At 45.9% G+C, this 18364-nt stretch overlaps 1 protein-coding gene across 1 annotated transcript in view; it reads right to left on the bottom strand.

Annotated features, from left to right (window-relative positions):
* The window catches only part of cpsf3 (cleavage and polyadenylation specific factor 3), a 30673-nt gene extending 12330 nt beyond the window's left edge, over positions 1-18343 (bottom strand). Inside the window, exons 1-9 of the mRNA XM_078400097.1 lie at positions 18215-18343; positions 15300-15363; positions 13947-14044; positions 13368-13496; positions 12685-12862; positions 11820-11909; positions 8513-8663; positions 4792-4967; positions 3983-4141 (exon numbers count right to left, since the gene is read on the bottom strand). Coding sequence (XP_078256223.1) covers positions 3983-4141; positions 4792-4967; positions 8513-8663; positions 11820-11909; positions 12685-12862; positions 13368-13496; positions 13947-14044; positions 15300-15363; positions 18215-18285 — 1116 coding nt within the window. The 5' untranslated portion in view covers positions 18286-18343. The remainder of the gene's footprint in view (positions 1-3982; positions 4142-4791; positions 4968-8512; positions 8664-11819; positions 11910-12684; positions 12863-13367; positions 13497-13946; positions 14045-15299; positions 15364-18214) is intronic.
* Positions 18344-18364: the final 21 nt, after the last annotated feature.

The following is an 18364-nucleotide window of genomic DNA, read 5'->3' as shown; positions in this document are numbered from 1 at the left end:
CACTAGGTTAATTCCCGGAATGGCGGGACTGTCGTATGTTGAAAGGCTGGAGCAATTAGGCTTGTATACACTGGAATTTAGAAGGATGAGGGGGGATCTTATTGAAACATATAAGATAATTAGGGGATTGGACACATTAGAGGCAGGAAACATGTTCCCAATGTTGGGGGAGTCCAGAACAAGGGGCCACAGTTTAAGAATAAGGGGTAGGCCATTTAGAACGGAGATGAGGAAGAACTTTTTCAGTCAGAGAGTGGTGAAGGTGTGGAATTCTCTGCCTCAGAAGGCAGTGGAGACCAGTTCGTTGGATGCTTTCAAGAGAGAGCTGGATAGAGCTCTTAAGGATAGCGGAGTGAGGGGGTATGGGGAGAAGGCAGGAACGGGGTACTGATTGAGAGTGATCAGCCATGATCGCATTGAATGGCGGTGCTGGCTCGAAGGGCTGAATGGCCTACTCCTGCACCTATTGTTTATCTTATTCAGTATCAGTAAACAAATCAAAGTAGCATTTATTTTAATCATTAATATTTTAATAATCTCATGGGAATAGGACTTCTAATCATGAATAAACATCCTATATTACACAAGACATTAATCACCACAAACCTGAAATCTAGTTTGGTTGGATAAAGAGGCAGAAACACAGCTTTAGGCAGACTTAAATCCTTTACTCTAGTACTGACAGCAATGAACAACAAAGGGAGCTAGTCAACACAAATGTCACAACCAAGGATGGCATCTTCTCTACAAAAGATCAGTGGACTGTGCCAACACTGGTCGAGGGGCTCAGTTACAAATCAATTCCCAGTTTTTCTTCCTGAATAGAAATACTTAGAAGGATGAGGGGCGATTTTATTGAAACATATAAGATTATTATGGGATTGGACACGTTAGAGGCAGGAAACATGTTCCCAATGTTAGGGGAGTCCAGAACCAGGGGCCACAGTTTAAGAATATGGGGTAGGCCATTTAGAACAGAGATGAGGACATTTTTTTTCAGTCAGAGAGTTGTAAATCTGTGGAATTCTCTGCCTCAGAAGGCAGTGGAGGCCAATTCTCTGGATGCTTTCAATAGACAATAGGCCATTTGGCTCTTCGAGCCAGCACCACCATTCAATGTGATCATGGCTGATCATTCTGAATCAGTACCCCGTTCCTGCCTTCTCCCCATACCCCCTGACTCTGCTATCCTTGAGCTCTATCTAGCTCTCTCTTGAATGCATTCAGAGAATTGGCCTCCACTACCTTCTGAGGCAGAGAATTCCACAGATTTACAACTCTCTGACTGAAAAAGTTTTTCCTTATCTCCGTTCTAAATGGCCTACCCCTTATTTTTAAACTGTGGCCCCTGGTTCTGGACTCCCCCAACATTGGGAACATGTTTCCTGCCTCTAACGTGTCCAACCCCTTAATAATCTTATATGTTTTGATAAGATCCCCTCTCATCCTTCTGAATTCCAGTGTATACAAGCCTAGTTGCTCCAATCTTTCAACATATGACAGTCCCACCATTCCGGGAATTAACCTAGTAAACCTACGCTGCACGCCCTCAATAGCAAGAATATCCTTCCTCAAATCTGGAGACCAAAACTGCACACAGTACTCCTGGTGCGGTCTCACTAGGGCTCTGTACAACTGCAGAAGGACCTCTTTGCTCCTATACTCAACTCCTCTTGTTATGAAGGCCAACATTCCATTGGCTTTCTTCACTGCCTGCTGTACCTGCATGCTTCCTTTCAGTGACTGATGCACTAGGACACCCAGATCTTGTTGTACGTCCCCTTTTCCTAACTTGGCACCATTTATATAATAATCTGCCTTCCTATTCTTACCACCAAAGTGGATAACCTCACACTTATCCACATTAAACTGCATCAGCCATGCATCCGCTCTTTCAAGAGAGAGCTAGATAGAGCTCTTAAAGATAGTGGAGTCAGGGGGTATGGGGAGAAGGCAGGAACGGGTACTGATTGTGAATGATCAGCCATGATCACATTGAATGGTGGTGCTGGCTCGAAGGACCGAATGGCCTACTCCTGCACCTATTGTCTACTTACAAGTTATAGGAGTAGAATTAGGCCATTTGGACCATCGTGGCTATGCCATTCAATCACGGCTAATCTCTGCCCCCTAATCCCATTTTTCTGCTTTCTTCCCATAGTCCTTGATACCCGTTTCAATCAAGAATTTGTCTATCTCTGCCTGAAAAATATCCACTGATTAGGCCTCAACAGCCCTCCGTGGCAATGAGTTCCACAGATTAATTACCCTCTGACTAAAGAAGTTCCTCCTCACCTCTTTGTAAAAGAGCGCCCACCAGTGGAAACATCCTTTCCACATCCACTTTATCTAAGTCTTTCATTATTCTGTAAGTTTCAATGAGGTCCCCCGTCAACCTTCCAGCGAGTAGAGGCCCAGTGCTGTCATCATATGCTAACCCACTCATTCCTGGAATCATTCTTGTAAACCTCCTCTGAACCCTCTCCAGAGCCAGCGCACCCTTCCTCAGAAATGGGGCCCAAATTTGTTCACAGTACTCCAAATGCAGCCTGACCAGCGCCTAATAGAACCTCAGCATCTATTATATACAAGGTCCTGCACGGGAGAATGGTGACTAAAATTAGAGCACATGGTATTGGAGGTAGGGTGTTGACATGGATAGAAAATTGGTTGGCAGACAGGAAACAAAGAGTAGGAGTAAACGGGTCCTTTTCAGAATGGCAGGCAGTGGAGAGTGGAGTGCCGCAAGGCTCGGTGTTGGGGCCGCAACTGTTTACCATATATATTAATGATTTGGAAGAGGGAATTAGAAGCAACACTAGCAAGTTTGCGGATGACACAAAGCTGGGTGGCAGTGTGAACTGTAAAGAGGATGTTAGGAGGTTGCAGGGTGACCTGGACAGGTTGAGTGAGTGGGCAGATGCGTGGCAGATGCAGTATAATATAGATAAATGTGAGGTTATCCACTTTGGCGGCAAAAACAAGGAGACAGATTATTATCTCAATGGAGTTAGGTTATGTAAGGGGGAGGTGCAGCGAGACCTGGGTGTCCTTGTACACCAGTCACTGAAAGTTTGCGTGCAGGTACAGCAGGCAGTGAAGAAAGCCAATGGAGTGTTGGCCATCATAACAAGAGGATTTCAGTATAGGAGTAAAGAGGTTCTTCTGCAATTGTATAGGGCCCTGGTAAGACCACATCTGGAGTATTGTGTACAGTCTTGGTCTCCTAATTTGAGGAAGGACATCCTTGTAATTGAGGCAGTGCAGCGTATGTTCACGAGATTGATCCCTGGGATGGCGGGACTGTCATATGAGGAAAGATTGAAAAGACTAGGCTTGTATTCACTGGAGTTTAGAAGGATGAGAGGGGATCTTATAGAAACATATAAAATTATAAAAGGAGTGGATAAGCTAGATGCAGGAAAAATGTTCCCAATGTTGGGCAAGTCCAGAACCAGGGGCCACAGTCTTAGAATAAAGGGGAGGCCATTTAAAACTGAGGTGAGAAAAAACTTTTTCACCCAGAGTAGTGAATTTGTGGAATTCTCTGCCGGAGGGCAGTGGAAGCCAAATCACTGGATGGTTTAAGAGAGAGTTAGATAGAGCTCTAGGGGCTAGTGGAATCAAGGGATATAGGGAGAAGGCAGGCACGGGTTATTGATTGGGGACGATCAGCCATGATCACAACAAATGGCGGTGCTGGCTCAAAGGGCCGAATGGCCTCCCCCTGCACCTATTTTCTATGTTTCCATGTAGCATTACACCTCTGTTTTTGTAGCCAATCTTAGCCAATTGTAGCCACACTTTGCCATTCCTTGGACTTTTATGGGAGGACTTGAAACCATAACATCAGTGATTGCTGGGCAATTTGGAGTTCAACGTGATGGGCAATTTGGAGTTCAACGTGATGGGCAATTTGCACTTAACCTTAATGAAATACACAGATTCATTTTGAGAAGATGTGCATTGTAACTATGCATACCTTAGCTAGTGTGCCTTCAACACAGTAACCTGCAATAATGACGCCATTCCTCTTATCAGTGCACCAGCTTTCAAACAGTTCCCTGGACAAACCACTTTGCATCATACCAGGAGAGGCCATCACCACACTTGGACCAATGTCATCAAAATGATCCATACTCTTCAAAAAAGAAAATGGCATTGTAAAACATGAAGCACTGACAATGATCGTAAAATCTCTACCCATTCCTCAATCGTATTATTATTCCACAGTAGTTTTTAAACTAGATTACATTTGAATTATAATGAAAAAATGAATTTCATTGCATCAGATATCATTGAATTAATGTTTTATAATTTCTCACATTAGGCATTGTTATTGCCTCGTCAGATTGTTTATGAATGAATCGTGATGTAGGCTGGACAAAGAAGTACGCTGACATTACCCAACCATTTCACCTGCAATCAGCCTGATTGACTTAAAACCATAAAATGATATAATAATCAGCAGCTCAGCCAACATCTATACAGATAGAAAGATGCTGACTTTTCATTGAGTTGAAAAAATGACAATTTGTCTCTCCAGACCCTGCCTGGTCTGCTGAATATTTCCACTATTTTCTGCCTTTATTTCAGGTATTGTGTATCTACTGCATTCTGATTCTGACTTCAAAACTGTTCTCAAAACCCATCACTTAACAAAGTCATCATTAGCTTTGCTCTGAAAAGATGCAACTCCAAATATTTTAAAAATTGTACTGCTAAATTGTACTGCTAAATTCAGAATTTCCACATGCATCAGCTGAATTCAGACAGCAACAATTATCTTACCTTTAGGTTGCTGATGTGTTTGAAGACAAAAGGATTATTAATACTGATCTGTTTTCGAATTTTCTCATTCATGGCATTGACATAGGTTTGATATACAGCCATACATTTTTTTGCCAGGGATGAGGCATAGTAGATGGGGATGTCATGTAGTTCAGGATGGTTCTGCCAATATTCATCTGTAGTTTAAAATAAAAATAATAGTAAGTTTTCTATCTTTACGACTTTCTTGCTTCCTTTATATTCCTCAAGGGTGCTATCTTACATATGCTTCCTTTTCATTCTTAACTAAATTTACAACATATGTCATCATCCAAGATTCCTAAACCTTCCCTTCCTTGTCGTTTTCCTCACAGGAACATGCTGGTCCTGAACTCTGATTAGCTGGACTTTAACCGACTCACACATGTCAGATATGGACCTACCCAATAACAGCAGCTTCTACTGTTTAGCTTTAGTTTAGTTTATTATCATGTATACCGAGGGACAGTGAAGAGCTTTTGTTGCATGCGAACCACTGCACTCTCCTCCCTGAAACTGTTGTAATTAGACCTTACCTTATTTAGTACAGCCCTCTCACCTCACGAGGTCCAGTCTTATCCTTATTCACATAACTAATTGAAACCTTGCAGGGTTATGGTTATTGTTCCCAAAATATTCTCCCACTGAAACTTTGATCACCTGGCCAAGCTCATTTCTCATCTTTTGAAGAAGGGTCCCGACCCGAAACATTGCCTATCCATGTTCTCCTGAGATGCTGCCTGACCCACGGAGTTACCCCAGCATTTTGTGTCTTTTCTAGTATAGCCCTTTGTCTGGTTGGACTATCTACATACTGTAGCAAGAAACCCTCACATGTATCTACCAATTTCTGCCCCATCTAAGTCCCTGTGGGAGTGTCAGTTCAATACAGTACTCTGGAAATTAAAGTCACCCACTGCAGCAACCCTGTTGCTTTTACATTTTTCCAAAATCTTCCAACATAAATATTCCTCTATCTCCCACTGGCTAAAACAAGAGGAAGGGGCAAGATTTAATAACAGGTTTACAATTTTTGATTTATTACAGTGGAAAGCCAATTGCCACTTTCCGCTAACAGGGACTTTCTTGTCGAAAATAGAAAGGTGGACTGAAATTGACATGCATAGTGAAAACATGAGCTGGAGGGCATTGGAATAATCAAGTTGGGAGATAACAAAGCCATAAATGAGCATTTCAGCAATGGTTAGAGAATGTTAAGAATGAAGGCAGCAAACATCATGCAGATAAAAGTACAGGCTGTGCACTGGAGATGACAACCCGCTGACAAGGGAGGTGCTGTGGTAGTCTGGCGTGCTGACCTTTACCGGACCGAGGCCAGACCACAACTCTCAGACACCTCCTCCTACTTATCCTTGGACCATGACCCCACCGACGAGCACCAGACCTTAATCATCAACACCATCACTGCCATCACCAATTCCGGCGCTTTGCCCTCTAATGCCTCCAAACTTATCGTTCCCCAGCCCCGCACGGCCGAGTTTTACCTTCTCCCTAAAATCCATAAACAGAACTGTCCCGGCAGACCCATTGTCTCTGCCTGTTCATGTCCTACCGAACTTATTTCCACCTACCTCATTTCCACCTACCTCGACTCCATCCTATTCCCCCTGGTCAAATCCCTTCCCACCTACGTCCAAGACAACTCACACGCTCTCCGTCTCCTCAATAACTTCCGGTTTCCAGGCCCCCACTCCCTCATCTTTACCATGGATGTCCAGTCACTCTACACTTCCATCCCCCACAAGGATGGTCTCGAAGCCCTCCGTTTCTTCCTCAACCGTAGAACCAGCCAATCCCCACCTACCAACACTCTCCTCTGCCTAGCAGAGCTGGTTCTTACCCGTAACAACTTCTCCTTTGACTCCTCCCACTTCCTCCAAACCAGAGGCGTAGCTATGGGCACTCGCATGGGCCCTAGCTATGCCTACCTCTTTGTCGGATACGTCGAACAATCCCTGTTCCGGACGTACACTGGCCCCATCCCCGAATTCTACCTTCGCTACCTATTTGGACTACATTTCTTCCCACCCTGTCTCCTGCAAAAAGTCTATCCCCTACTCCCAATTCCTCCGTCTACGCCGCATCTGCGCCCGGGATGAGGCGTTTCACACTAGGGCATCAGAGATGTTCTCATTCTTCAGGAAATGGGGCTTCCCCTTTTCCATAATAGGTGAGGCTCTCACTAGGACCTGTTCTATATCCCGCAGCTCCGCTCTTGCTCCCCCTCCCCCCATTCGTAACAAGGACAGAATCCCCCTTGTTCTCACCTTCCACCCCACCATCCAGCGTATCCAACAAATCATCCTCCAACATTTCCGTCACCTCCAATGGGATCCCACTACTGGCCACATCTTCCCATCCCCTCCCCTCTCTGCGTTCCGCAGAGACCGTTCCCTCCGCAACTCCCTGGTCCACTCGTCCCTTCCTCCCCAAACCACCCCATCCCCGGGCACTTTCCCCTGCAACCGCAGGAGATGCAACACCTGTCCCTTTACCTCCCCCCTCAACTCCATCCAAGGACCCAAACAGTCTTTCTAGGTAAGACAGAGGTTCACCTGCACCTCCTCCAACCTCATCTATTGTATCCGCTGCTCTAGATGTCAACTTCTTTACATCGGCGAAACCAAACGCAGGCCCGGCGATCGTTTCGCTCAACACCTTCGCTCAGTCCGCCTTAACCAACCTGATCTCCCGGTGGCTGAGCACTTCAACTCCCCCTCCCACTCCCAGTCTGACCTTTCTGTCATGGGCCTCCTCCAGTGCCATAGTGAGGCCCACCGGAAATTGGAGGAACAGCACCTCATATTTCGCTTGGGCAGCTTGCAGCCCAGCGGTATGAACATTGACTTCTCCAACTTTAGGTAGTTCCTCTGTCCCTCTCTTCCCCTCCCCCTTCCCAGTTCTCCCTCTATCTTCCTGTCTCCACCTATATCCTTCCTTTGTCCCGCCCCCTGACATCAGTCTGAAGAAGGGTCTTGACCCAAAACGTCACCCATTCCTTCTCTCCTGAGATGCTGCCTGACCTGCTGAGTTACTCCAGCATTTTGTGAATAAATACCTTCGATTTGTACCGGCATCTGCAGTTATTTTCTTACACTGGGTCAAATGCTCAGTTCAAGATCAAAAAGGTCATTACAGCTGAAAAGATTCCAATATGACTTGAGACAGCAGATATTCAGAGTTAATTATACAACTACAAGGGTACAGAAAGGTCAAGATAAACTGAACCTTTGTCAAGCATGGATGGCAAAGATGTTTGATTTGAGTTGTTGCAGTAGTTTCAGTTTTGTTGAGCTTCAAAAGACACTCCAGGTGAGATTACTGCAGGCTGCACGTGCAGTTACTTTTTTAGTATTTAACCCAGAATCAATATATTGTGCCATTAAGCAAGAAGTGAAATATTCAGTTTCATTTGACCCTTATTAGAATGGAGAAATGTATTATCAGCTAAAATGGCCAAATGATGAATGAAATATCTTAGAAGTTTTTTTCGATACCAAGGATTGTCTTCGATACCAAGGATTGTACCTTTAGTTAATACATGTAACTCGGGTAACACTTGCTCAGCCAGTACAGTTGTGTGTGGTCTCAGCTCCTCCTGTGCTTCAATGTATTTTTTATCAATAACTTTACTAAACAGAGAAAACTGAGACATAATTCACAGATCTGCAAGTACACCCACCCAAAATGAGGAGCAGCTCTTGGGCACGGCCCAGAGCAAAGACAGGGATGAGGCAGCGCCCTCCACGATTCACAATGTCGTGTACAGTGTTGCAGAATCGAGCTTCACGTTCCTCCCGTTTCTCATGGATGTGCGTACCGTACGTAGACTCCTGTGCAAGATTGGAAACACCGGTGTTGAAAATAATTTGGACACAAGAACTAAATCAGCAGCAGGTCACTCATCCCCTGTTCCTGCAAATTAAATTCAATTGTTTACCTGGGAGCCACTAACCCCATGTCTGCAGTTTCTTGGGCTGTTTCCCCATATTTCTTTGTTGCCTTAAAACCCAAGGATTTCCTAATCTTAACAATTGAGTTCCCACAATTGTCTTGGATAAAGAATTCCAAAGATTCACAACACTTGGTAGGTTGATTAGCCACTGTAAATTGCCAATTACGGTACAATTTTGAGGGAGTTCGTGGGAATGAGTAAAGAATAAAATAACACATACACATAAAGTAAAGTTTAGTTCAATTGAGTGCTTGTTGGGTGGTATGGACTCAGTGGGTTGAAGAGCCTGTTTCTGTGAGATGTGGGTCTTTGACTATGGGTGGAAGCATTATTTCTCACCCATGCTGAATGTACCACCCATTATCTTGAGACTTTTGATGCCTTTCCCTGGATATAAATGCATTAGAAATAGCTGCATGCCATTTGACCCCTCAAGCCAATTCCACCCTTCAATAAGATCATGACCGATTCAATCCTGTCTCACCACTTCTTCCCAGGCCTCGCCCCACACTATCTGACTTCTCTGCAGTTTAATTGTTTGCCAATCTCTACCTTAAATATATTCAATGGTTCTATCTTTACAATTGTGCAGAGTAGAAAATTCCAAAGAGTCCTGAACCTCTGAAGGAAGAAATTTCTCCTCCACTCTATCTTAAATGGAGGGGCTTCTTATTCTGAAATGACACCTTTTATTTGATACACTTCTACCAGGGGAAATAGCATCGGATCCTGCTTGGAATTTCATTTGCTTCAATAAGATCACCTCAAATTCCTTTTAAAGTCACTGCACATTGGCCCATCCTATTCAACATCTCTTTGTGTCAACCCCTTTAATTACGGAATCATTGCAGTGAACCAACTCTGTACCGTCTCAAATGCAGGTTTATCCTTCCTTACATATGGATACCCAAACTGTCTGTGGGACTCCAGATATATCTCACAGGGGCCCTGTAAAGCTGCATGTAAACTTCACTAACTACCTTTACACTTCATGGCCTTTGCAATAAAGGATTACTTTCTGTTATCCTCCTTGACCATCTGCTGCTGCAAAAGCATGAACACCCTATGTTTCATCCACTAGGCCCACCAGATCCCTCAAAGTGGATCATGGGCCTGATTTATTTTCTCCTTGGTGCTGAATTATGGCATAATGGAACAAATATTCCTGTTAATGACATGTACTACTATGAATGTGCTAATCAACCAACAAATTATTCGACACACTTACCAAATCTCTAAATTCCCTCACCACTCTTTGGCTTGAGGGCGTGCAGCGTAGGTTTACTAGGTTAATTCCGGGAATGGCGGGACTGTCATATGTTGAAAGACTAGAGCGACTAAACTTGTATACACTGGAATTTAGGATGAGAGGGGATCTTATCATGTTCCCAATGTTGGGGGAGTCCAGAACCAGGGGCCACAGTTTAAGAATAAGGGGTAGGCCATTTAGAATAGAGATGAGGAAAAACTTTTTCAGTCAGAGAGTTGTAAATCTGTGGAATTGTCTGCCTCAGAAGGCAGTGGTGGCCAATTCTCTGAATGCATTCAAGAGAGAGCTAGATAGAGCTCTTAAGGATAGTGGAGTCAGGGGGTATGGGGAGAAGACAGGAACGGGGTATTGATTGAGAATGATCAGCCATGATCACATTGAATGGTGGTGCTGGCTCGAAGGGCCGAATGGCCTACTCCTGCACCGATTGTCTAGAAACATAGAAAATAGGTGTAGGAGTAGGCCATTCGGCCCTTCGAGCCTGCACCGCCGTTCAATATGATCATGGCTGATCATCCAGCTCAGTAACCTGTACCTGCCTTCTCTCCATACCCCCTGATCCCTTTAGCCACAAGGGCCACATCTAACTCCCTCTTAAATATAGCCAATGAACTGGCCTCAACTACCTTCTGTGGCAGAGAATTCCACAGACTCACCACTCTCTGTGTGAAGAAATGTTTTCTCATCTCAGTCCTAAAAGACTTCCCCCTTATACTTAAGCTATGACCCCTGGTTCTGGACTTCCCCAACATCGGGAACAATCTTCCCGCATCTAGCCTCTCCAACCCCTTAAGAATTTTATATGTTTCTATAAGATCCCCCCTCAGTCTTCTAAATTCCAGTGAGTATAAGCCTAGTCTATCCAGTCTTTCTTCATATGAAAGTCCTGCCATCCCAGGGATCAATCTGGTGAACCTTCTCTGTACTCCCTCGAAGGCTCGAATGTCTTTCCTCAGATTAGGAGACCAAAACTGTACACAATACTCCAGGTGCGGTCTCACCAAGGCCCTGTACAACTGCAGCAGAACCTCCCTGCTCCTATACTCAAATCCTCTTGCTATGAATGCTAACATACCATTCGCTTTCTTCACTGCCTGCTGCACCTGCACACTTGCTTTCAATGACTGGTGCACCATGACACCCAGGTCACGTTGCATCTCCCCTTTTCCTAATTGGCCACCATTCAGGTAATACTCTGCTTTCCTGTTCTTGCCGCCAAAGTGGATAACCTCACATTTATCCACATTATATTGCATTTGCCATGCATATGCCCACTCACCTAATCTATTCAAGTCTATTGTCTATAATCAGCATATTGTTCCGAGTCTCATCAGTATATACTTAGAACATGCCATTTTTTAGCAATAAACTTTGTGTAAATTTACAGCTCAGTATTAATACATTAAATGACCTTTGTAATGTTATAATTGGCAATTTAATCTGAATTTTAGAAATCCTGCAATGTTTTTGATCTTCCAAGCAGAAAAGCTGATGGTTAGTTCTTTGAAACAACTAGATTACAACAAATAAACTGAAGAATGACTTCCATTCATCAAGCATTTTTATCTTTTAGCAAATGCACACACAATTCAATGCATCAAAAACAACCTGCAAAGCTGACTGATACTACATTCCATTTCTAAATGTTCTGCTAGCTTGGTTAAAAATATGGAGTAACGATTTGCCATACTATTTCACACACAAGTACACTCATTTCACTGCTGGATGTTAATGCAATTTAATGCACAACAAAAAACAACTTACTATAATGAGAATATCAGGCCTGACACTGGGAATTTCAGCAGCCATTAAATGCCTGTCCTCTTGTCGAGAAAAATCTCCAGTATACAAAATCTGCACAGGAACAACAGTGATAAAAAAGATAAGAAATAAAAAAGATCATAGTAAAAGAGAATGAGAACATTTCCTTCTGTGCATTATTTGTTAAATATATTTTAAATTAACAATAGATTCATCATAACATTGAACTTGAATAAGGTCAGAAGGGATAGGAATAGAATTAGACCATTCGGCCCATCAAATCTACTCCACCATTCAATCATGGCTGATATATTTCTCCCTCCTAACCCCATTCGCCTGCCTTCTTCCCATAACCTGACACCTGTATTAATCAAAAATCTATCCATCTCTGCCTTAAAAATATCCACTGACCTGGCCTCTACAGGTTTCTGAATAAACATTGAAAACTCCTATGACCTATGGAAAATTCTATAATAAAGACATTGACATTGTTTTGCAATAACAAGCTGTGTTCAAATTTTGTCCATGAGCATTTGTTAAGGTTTAGTAATATCATTATAAAGCCTTGTACTAAAATTAACCAATAACCACAACTTTCAGTTAAAATATCACCATATCCTCTACCACGTGTACACCCTCCACTTAGGCCTACCCTCTCCTCACTAAAATACAATCAACCTAAAGACAGCACCTGATCTTGCCAATCAAATGTAGAAATGTAGAAAATCAATATTTATTTATGGGAAATCAGAAGTGCTGATGAAATATTACTGCAGATACAAGAGCTCATCAAATTTCTGTCAGGCACTGATATACTTGTTATCTGACAGTGTTTTTGTAATTGGTCACTGGTATATTCTTTACGTACCTTCACCCCGGCTATTTCAATCATAAACATGGCTGCTCCCAGGACATGACCTGCGTGGTAGCACCAAAATTTGATACCTGCCACGTCCTTCACCTCATGAAAGTTGATTGTTTCAATTTTATCCATGCTGTCTTCCAGATCCGATTCTGTGTATAGCATATCATCTGCTGAAATATTACTTAATGACAAAAAAAAACATATGTTAACCATAAACATGGCCACTACAATATTAAATCAAAGGATTAGAGGAGAGATTAGGATTTTTTTTCATCCAATGGTTCAAAGGGTGGTGGAGCCATAAACCGTCATCACATTTTAAAATAACTTGAAATGGGTAGGGCCATGGATCTAGTGTTAAAATGTGAAATTAGCCTGGGTAATATTTCAGCACCACGCACAAGGGCTAAATTGCCACCCACTGATTGTAAATTTTATGAATACTAGAAATGTTGTGATGAAACCAATGAATTCAAGGTCCTGAACGTGCCTGCATTACAAGATGTCCAGTTCAGACAGCTGGTTTGTGCATATTTTTTAAAAACTATTTCTTATGTTTGGAAAAAAGGGTTTGCCGTTTACCTTTGCAATTTTGTGATAAACAGATTTTTTTTTTAAGATAGTAAAAGGGAAAGTTTGAGGACAATGCAATTAATTTAGCATGAAAAAAAGGAACTTTCACTCACCTGACCTTGACGTAATCAGACAACAGCCAGCGATATATAGCTTTTGTAGCATGTGTCATAAATGTCCTGCCTTTAAAACTAGTTTTTTGCAGGAACCATGGGAGTGCACCACAGTGATCTAAATGGAAACTAACACAGATGACCAAATTAAAGTAGAAAACTTACTTGTGCACAAATATTGTTAGATCTGCATTTACATAGTCTTTGGTTGCAAACAAAAGCCTTTGCTGTAAATCATGAATCGAGCTATACATTTACTTATAATAGAATAATTAAATAATTAAAATTCATGCCTTGAATGGCAGAACGCCATGGGTTACACCTGTTCATATCCAATGAACAATGTAACTCACGGCCTTTTGTTTAATTGCAAGCAGGTTAACTGCATTTTTGTTTTAGCTGCAACACTCAAAAATATAAAACTACTTCAACACTTGATCATGGTGCTACTTCATGCCCTAGGATATATTTTGATACGTTAACAATGCCGTATAAATGTAATGTTATAACCAGGAAAAAGCAGAGAAAGTTTACCATAATCCACTAAGATTAAAAAAAAGATAAAGTAACGTTACTTACTGACTAATCAGAAGAAGGTCTATCTCTGCTGGATCAATCAAATCAATATACGGGAGTGCATCCATTCCTTCAAGGCCAGGATGTATCCCACAATCCAACTACACAAAGGCAAATACAGGTGAAGAGACTTGAGTTATCCATCTCAGCCTTCTTGTCATGTGTATTGTACACAAACCACAACTTTACGATACCGAACCCCTTAATCTGACTGTCCACCTATCATTTCAAGTTTGCTCTTAATTGTTTGTCCATGTTCAGCAAGACCTTTGATTCCAAAGTTGAGTATAATTACACCATCACATTCGACTAAAATATTCATTGTTGACTAAATCAAGATTACCCCATAGACAAGAAAAACAAGTAATTTCTAAATATTTTTTCTTTTCCGTGGGCTCAGAAATTTCTTCTCCCAGAAGGTAGTGAATCTCTGGAATCCTTTAACCAACTGGTGGAGGCTGGATCGAAAGAAATATTTAAGATGGATAGATTTTTTTTTAAATCAAGGAACTGAGATTTATCGGGACTGGTAGAACAGTTGAGGTCAGCATATACCAGCCATGATTACATTAAATGACAGGAAAGGCTTGAGGGACCTGGGGAACCATCCCTGCTGTTTACCTGTGTTCTTGTATGAACCACATCAACAATGCCCAAGGAAATTTGCATTTTCTTACATAGGTCTTTTGCAAACTGGTTCAACAAGGACCAGAGGCCATTGTTTTAAGATGGCAGGGGCAAAGTTTAAAGGAGATATGTAGGGCAAGGTTTTTTTTTTAACACAGATGGTGGTGGGTGCCTGGAGCATGATGCCAGGGTTGGTGGTGGAGACAGATACGATAGTGGCATTTAAGAGGTTTTTAGATGACCTCATGGAGATACAGAAAATGGATATGGATTTCATTCGGGCCAAGGAGATTAGTTTAACCCGGCTTCATATGTGTCATGGGCATTGTGGGTAAAGGGCCTGTTCCTGTGTTGTACTGTTACTATGTCCTATTCCCAAAGCGTTTCAAATGTTTTAATGTAAAAAGGTTTCCATTCTGCCACTCCAAAATTTCTCCCCTTTCTGTAAAAGCCATGCAGCACAAAAACAGGCATTTCGGCCCAATGGGTCAGCATTGATAATCAAGAACCACTAACACTACCTTAATCCCAAATTTAATCTCCATCATGATCAGCATGGAGATTGTGGGCCAAAGGGCCTGGTCCTGAGTTGTACTGTTCTATTGTCTATTGACCAAGTTGCAATAAATGCTTATTTGTACTAGAAAATCAATTAATAGAAAACAAATAATTTAAGACAACAAATAATCCCAAAGCTATTTGTAAATTTTAGCTACTATAAAGACATACCATGATTTTTCTTCCTTTGAATTCCACAATGATGCATGATCTTCCCACCTCTTGGCCAGCTCCCCTTTTGTGTTAAAAATAAACTTTCTTAAACCAATGTCAGGAAAAGCAATACATTTTATAATTTAAAAAATCTATGGAATCTTATATATTTGAATGAGTATTTTGAGGAAATAACCAAAATACTTGAAGGCAAGACTGTGGACAGTGTCTATGTGGACTTCAACAATGCCTTTGATAATAAGGTTCCGCCTGGTAAGCTGCTCTGGAAAATCAGATCGCATTGCATTCAGGGAGAGCTAGCAAGAAGTTAACTAAATCTTCCTGGAAGGAAGCAGAGGGTGGTGGTGGTAGGTTGTTTTTTGGACTGGAGAACTGTGACTGGTAAAAGAAAACAGACACACAGTGCCCTCAGCAGGTCAAGTAGCATCTCAGGAGAACATAGATAGGTGGCATTTCAGGTATGGACCCCTCTTCAGACTCCTGCGACTAGTGTGTCTTAAGGATCGGCGCTGGGCCCATTTCTGTTTCTAATTTATTTTGATACTTTGGATGAGAATGTACAAGGCATAATTTGTGAGTTTGCAGCCAACACCAAAAATTATAAAAATTGCAGCAGGATCTTGGTCAGGCTGCCAAGTGGGATGAGGAAAGGTTAATGAAGTCTGATGCAGATACATGCATGGTGTTGCATTTTAGGAAGTCAAACCAGGCCAGGACCTTCAAAGTGTAGTGCCTTTGTGAGTGTTGGAGAGGAGAGGGATCTACGAGTACAGGTAGATAGTTCCCCAGAAGTAACACCACGGGTTAATGGGTAAAGAAGGCTTTTGTTACATTGGCTTTCAACCGTTTGGGTAATGAGTACAGAAATTGGGACGTAATGTTACAGTTGTGCAAGCCGTTGGTGAGGTCTCATTTGGGGTACTGTGTTCAATTTTTGTCATTAATCCGAAAAGAGTGCAGAGAAGATTGATGAGAATATTACCAGGTTTTAAGGGCCTGAGCTAATCAGAAAGGATGGGCAAGCTAGGACTTTATTCCTTGGAATGGGGCCGGGAGAGGGGGGGAAAGATAAGAGGGGGAAAGGGAAGGGGGGGGAAGGGAAAAGGGGGGGAGGGAAGAGGGGGGGAAGGGAGGGGGAAGGGAGGAAGGAGGGGGAGGGGGGGGGGAGGGAGGGGGGGAAGGGGGAGGGGGGGAAGAGGGGGGGAAGGGGGAGGGAAGGGGGAGGGAGGGGGGGGGGAGGGGGGGGGAAGGGAGGGAAGGGGGGGGAAGGGAGGGAAGGGGGGGGAAGGGGGAGGGAGGGGGGGAAGGGGGAGGGAGGGGGGGAAGGGGGAGGGGGGGGAAGGGGGAGGGAGGGGGGGGGGAAGGGGGAGGGAGAAGGGGGAGGGAGAAGGGGGAGGGAGGGGGGGGGGAAGGGAGGGGGGGGGGAAGGGAGGGGGGGGGGAGGGGGGGGGGAAGGGAGGGGGGGGGAAGGGGGAGGGAGGGGGGGGGAAGGGGGAGGGAGGGGGGGGGGGGGAAGGGGGAGGGAGGGGGGGGGGGAAGGGGGAGGGAGGGGGGGAGGGGAAGGGGGAGGGAGGGGGGGAGGGGGAGGGAGAGGGAGGGGGAGGGAGAGGGAGGGGGGGGAAGGGAGGGGAGGGAGGGGGGGGAAGGGAGGGGAGGGAGGGGGGGGAAGGGAGGGGGGGGAAGGGAGGGAAGGGGGAGGGGAAGGGGGAGGGAGGGAGGGAAGGGGGAGGGAGGGAGGGGGGGAAGGGGGAGGGAGGGAGGGGGGGGAAGGGGGAGGGAGGGGGGGAAGGGGGAGGGAGGGAGGGGGGGGAAGGGGGAGGGAGGGAGGGGGGGGAAGGGGGAGGGAGGGAGGGGGGGGAAGGGGGAGGGAGGGGGGGAAGGGGGAGGGAGGGAGGGGGGGGAAGGGGGAGGGAGGGAGGGGGGGAAGGGGGAGGGAGGGAGGGGGGGAAGGGGGAGGGAGGGAGGGAGGGGGGGGAAGGGGGAGGGAGGGGGGGGAAGGGGGAGGGAGGGAGGGGGGAAGGGGGAGGGAGGGAGGGAAGGGGGAGGGAGGGAGGGAAGGGGGAGGGAGGGAGGGGGGGAGGGAGGGGGGGAAGGGGGAGGGAGGGAGGGGGGGAAGGGGGAGGGAGGGGGGAAGGGGGAGGGGGAGGGAGGGGGGAAGGGGGAGGGAGGGGGGAAGGGGGAGGGAGGGGGGAAGGGGGAGGGAGGGGGGAAGGGGGAGGGAGGGGGAAGGGGGAGGGAGGGGGAAGGGGGAGGGAGGGGGAAGGGGGAGGGAGGGAGGGGGGAAGGGAGGGGGGGAGGGGAAGGGAGGGGGGAAGGGAGGGGGGAAGGGGGGAGGGAGGGGGGGAGGGAGGGAAGGGGGGAAGGGGAGGGAGGGGGGGAAGGGGAGAAGGGGAGGGAGGGGGGGAAGGGGAGGGAGGGAGGGGGGGAAGGGGAGGGGGGGAAGGGGAGGGAGGGAGGGGGGAAGGGGGAGGGAGGGAGGGGGGGGAAGGGGAGGGAGGGGGGGAAGGGGGAGGGGGGGAAGGGGGGGGAGGGGGAGGGGGGGAAGGGGGAGGGAGGGGGGAAGGGGGAGGGAGGGGGAAAGGGGGAGGGAGGGGGGAAGGGGGAGGGGGGAAGGGGGAGGGGGGGAAGGGAAGGGGGGAGGGGAGGGGAGGGGAGGGGGGGAGGGAGGGAGGGGGGGGAGGGGGGATAGGGAAGAGGGGGGGTAGGGGAGGTGTGTGAGGGGACGGGGGCGTGAGGGGAGAGAGCTCGGAGAAAAGACGGGGGAAGAGTCGTGTGAGAGTCGGCCGGGGGGTAATATAATACGGCAGGAGCCAGCGAGGGGGACCAGGAGCTGGGGGCCGTGCGGGGCGGGGCGGGGCTGGGCTTGACGGGACGGGGCTGGACGGACGGGGCGGGACGGGACGCGGACTCACAGCGGGCGGATCAGTAACTGGTCGCTCTCCTCTGCCGGGATCAGATTCTCCGCTTTCCGTTTGGCCGACATCGCCGGCTCCGCACCGCTTCCGGTCCGTCCGATTATTGTGTCCGGTTGGAGCCGTGCGCCGGTCCGTCCGACAATTGTG

This window comes from Rhinoraja longicauda, chromosome 5 (genome assembly GCF_053455715.1).
Source record: "Rhinoraja longicauda isolate Sanriku21f chromosome 5, sRhiLon1.1, whole genome shotgun sequence".
NCBI lineage: Eukaryota > Metazoa > Chordata > Chondrichthyes > Rajiformes > Arhynchobatidae > Rhinoraja > Rhinoraja longicauda.
Note: the sequence above shows the minus strand (reverse complement) of the source record. Positions and strands in the feature narration are given on the sequence as shown.